The sequence below is a fragment of the Naegleria gruberi genome (assembly GCF_000004985.1).
Source record: "Naegleria gruberi genomic scaffold NAEGRscaffold_1215, whole genome shotgun sequence".
Taxonomy (NCBI): Eukaryota; Heterolobosea; class Eutetramitea; order Acrasida; family Naegleriidae; genus Naegleria; species Naegleria gruberi.
In genome coordinates this window covers 1-1,253 of record NW_003162696.1, presented here as the reverse complement: position 1 = coordinate 1,253, position 1,253 = coordinate 1, and the positions used below count along the sequence as shown (strand labels likewise).

General features: G+C 34.0%; 1 protein-coding gene across 1 annotated transcript; it reads left to right on the top strand.

Moving 5' to 3' along the window:
• Positions 1–2: 2 nt before the first annotated feature.
• NAEGRDRAFT_77084 (uncharacterized protein) lies at positions 3–566 on the top strand (the record flags this gene model as incomplete). Its single annotated transcript, XM_002667960.1, has 1 exon — positions 3–566. One exon carries the CDS (start codon positions 3–5, stop codon positions 564–566), a length of 564 nt encoding a protein of 187 aa, XP_002668006.1.
• Between the last annotated feature and the right edge of the window lie 687 nt (positions 567–1,253).

Here is a 1,253-nt window from a genome sequence, read left to right as displayed (position 1 = left end):
TTATGCAATCTATGTTGAAATTGGAGCTAATTACTCTTTGCATCCTCCTGGTGGTTGGAGCAACACCGCAGCCAGTGAATTTGCAAACTATTAGAGAAGCTTTGCGTCCTCTTGTTAGTGCCTCCAGTTGGTTGAATGGTAATGGTCAACCAGTTACTTTTTCACAAAATCAAAACTTGTTGTCAATGAGAGGTCCATGGACTTTGCAATCTGGTGATGCTTTGGGAGTTTTTGATACTTATCAACAAGCTGTAGTTTTCCCTTCCAAGAGTGCTCGTGTTACTCAAACCAATAGTAATGGAACTGGTTTTGCCAAGTTGAATTGGGCCAAGCCAATTGCAGGTCAATCATACAATCTCACTGCTATTACAACTGGGGGAGGTCAATTGCGTCTTTCATTCAATTTGGATTGTTCAGATTCTACAAAGGTAATCAATAGTGGAGCTCTTAATAATGGACAAAGTTTCGTATTCACTTGGCCAGCCAGCAATTGTTGGCACACATTGTATGCTATCAGTGGACTCAATCAAGCTTCCACTGTCTCTGCTTCTCTTATTAAGGTTTAAATAAAAATTGCTTTCCTTATTACAATACACTTTTAAATTATTCTTCAAAATTGCAAAATTCGAAAATCCACTTGTACTCCCTCAGTAAACAAAACTCCTTCTCCAAAGACAGATTCTTTCAACGTACTAATAGCAAATATTACAACAATTAACACACCCGAACACTCTAAAACTCCTCTAATTGCTTCAAATATTAGATAAATTACCATCATTGTCATCATACGTAAACAATTCAAAGGGCACCACCATCACATTAGAATGGGCGCACCATTAATGGCAAACCCTGCAAAAAAATAAAGTGGATGGTTGTTTAGTGTTTTTGTTTTTTAAGAAACTCCTTAAAGATTTATTAAGCTGATACAATAATTTTAATAAATCCAACTAAAAATGCAGGGAGATTTTTCAAGTGGATTAATTATTTTTAATAAAACCATCCTTAATTATCACGTGCCCACTTATAAATATTTATAATGGGGGAATGGTGTTGTGAGGTGTTAATGAGATAAATTATAACCATTTTTTATTAAAGACACAATAATTTCATTCCTGGATGAACCATAGTTACATTTATACCATTTCCATTGTCAACTTTAATTACTGGAATAACATTAAATGTTTCTTTAAATTTGGAAATATTATTTGTTTCCACATTTAAGTAATAAAGTTGACCATTTTGTTTGTTTTGAA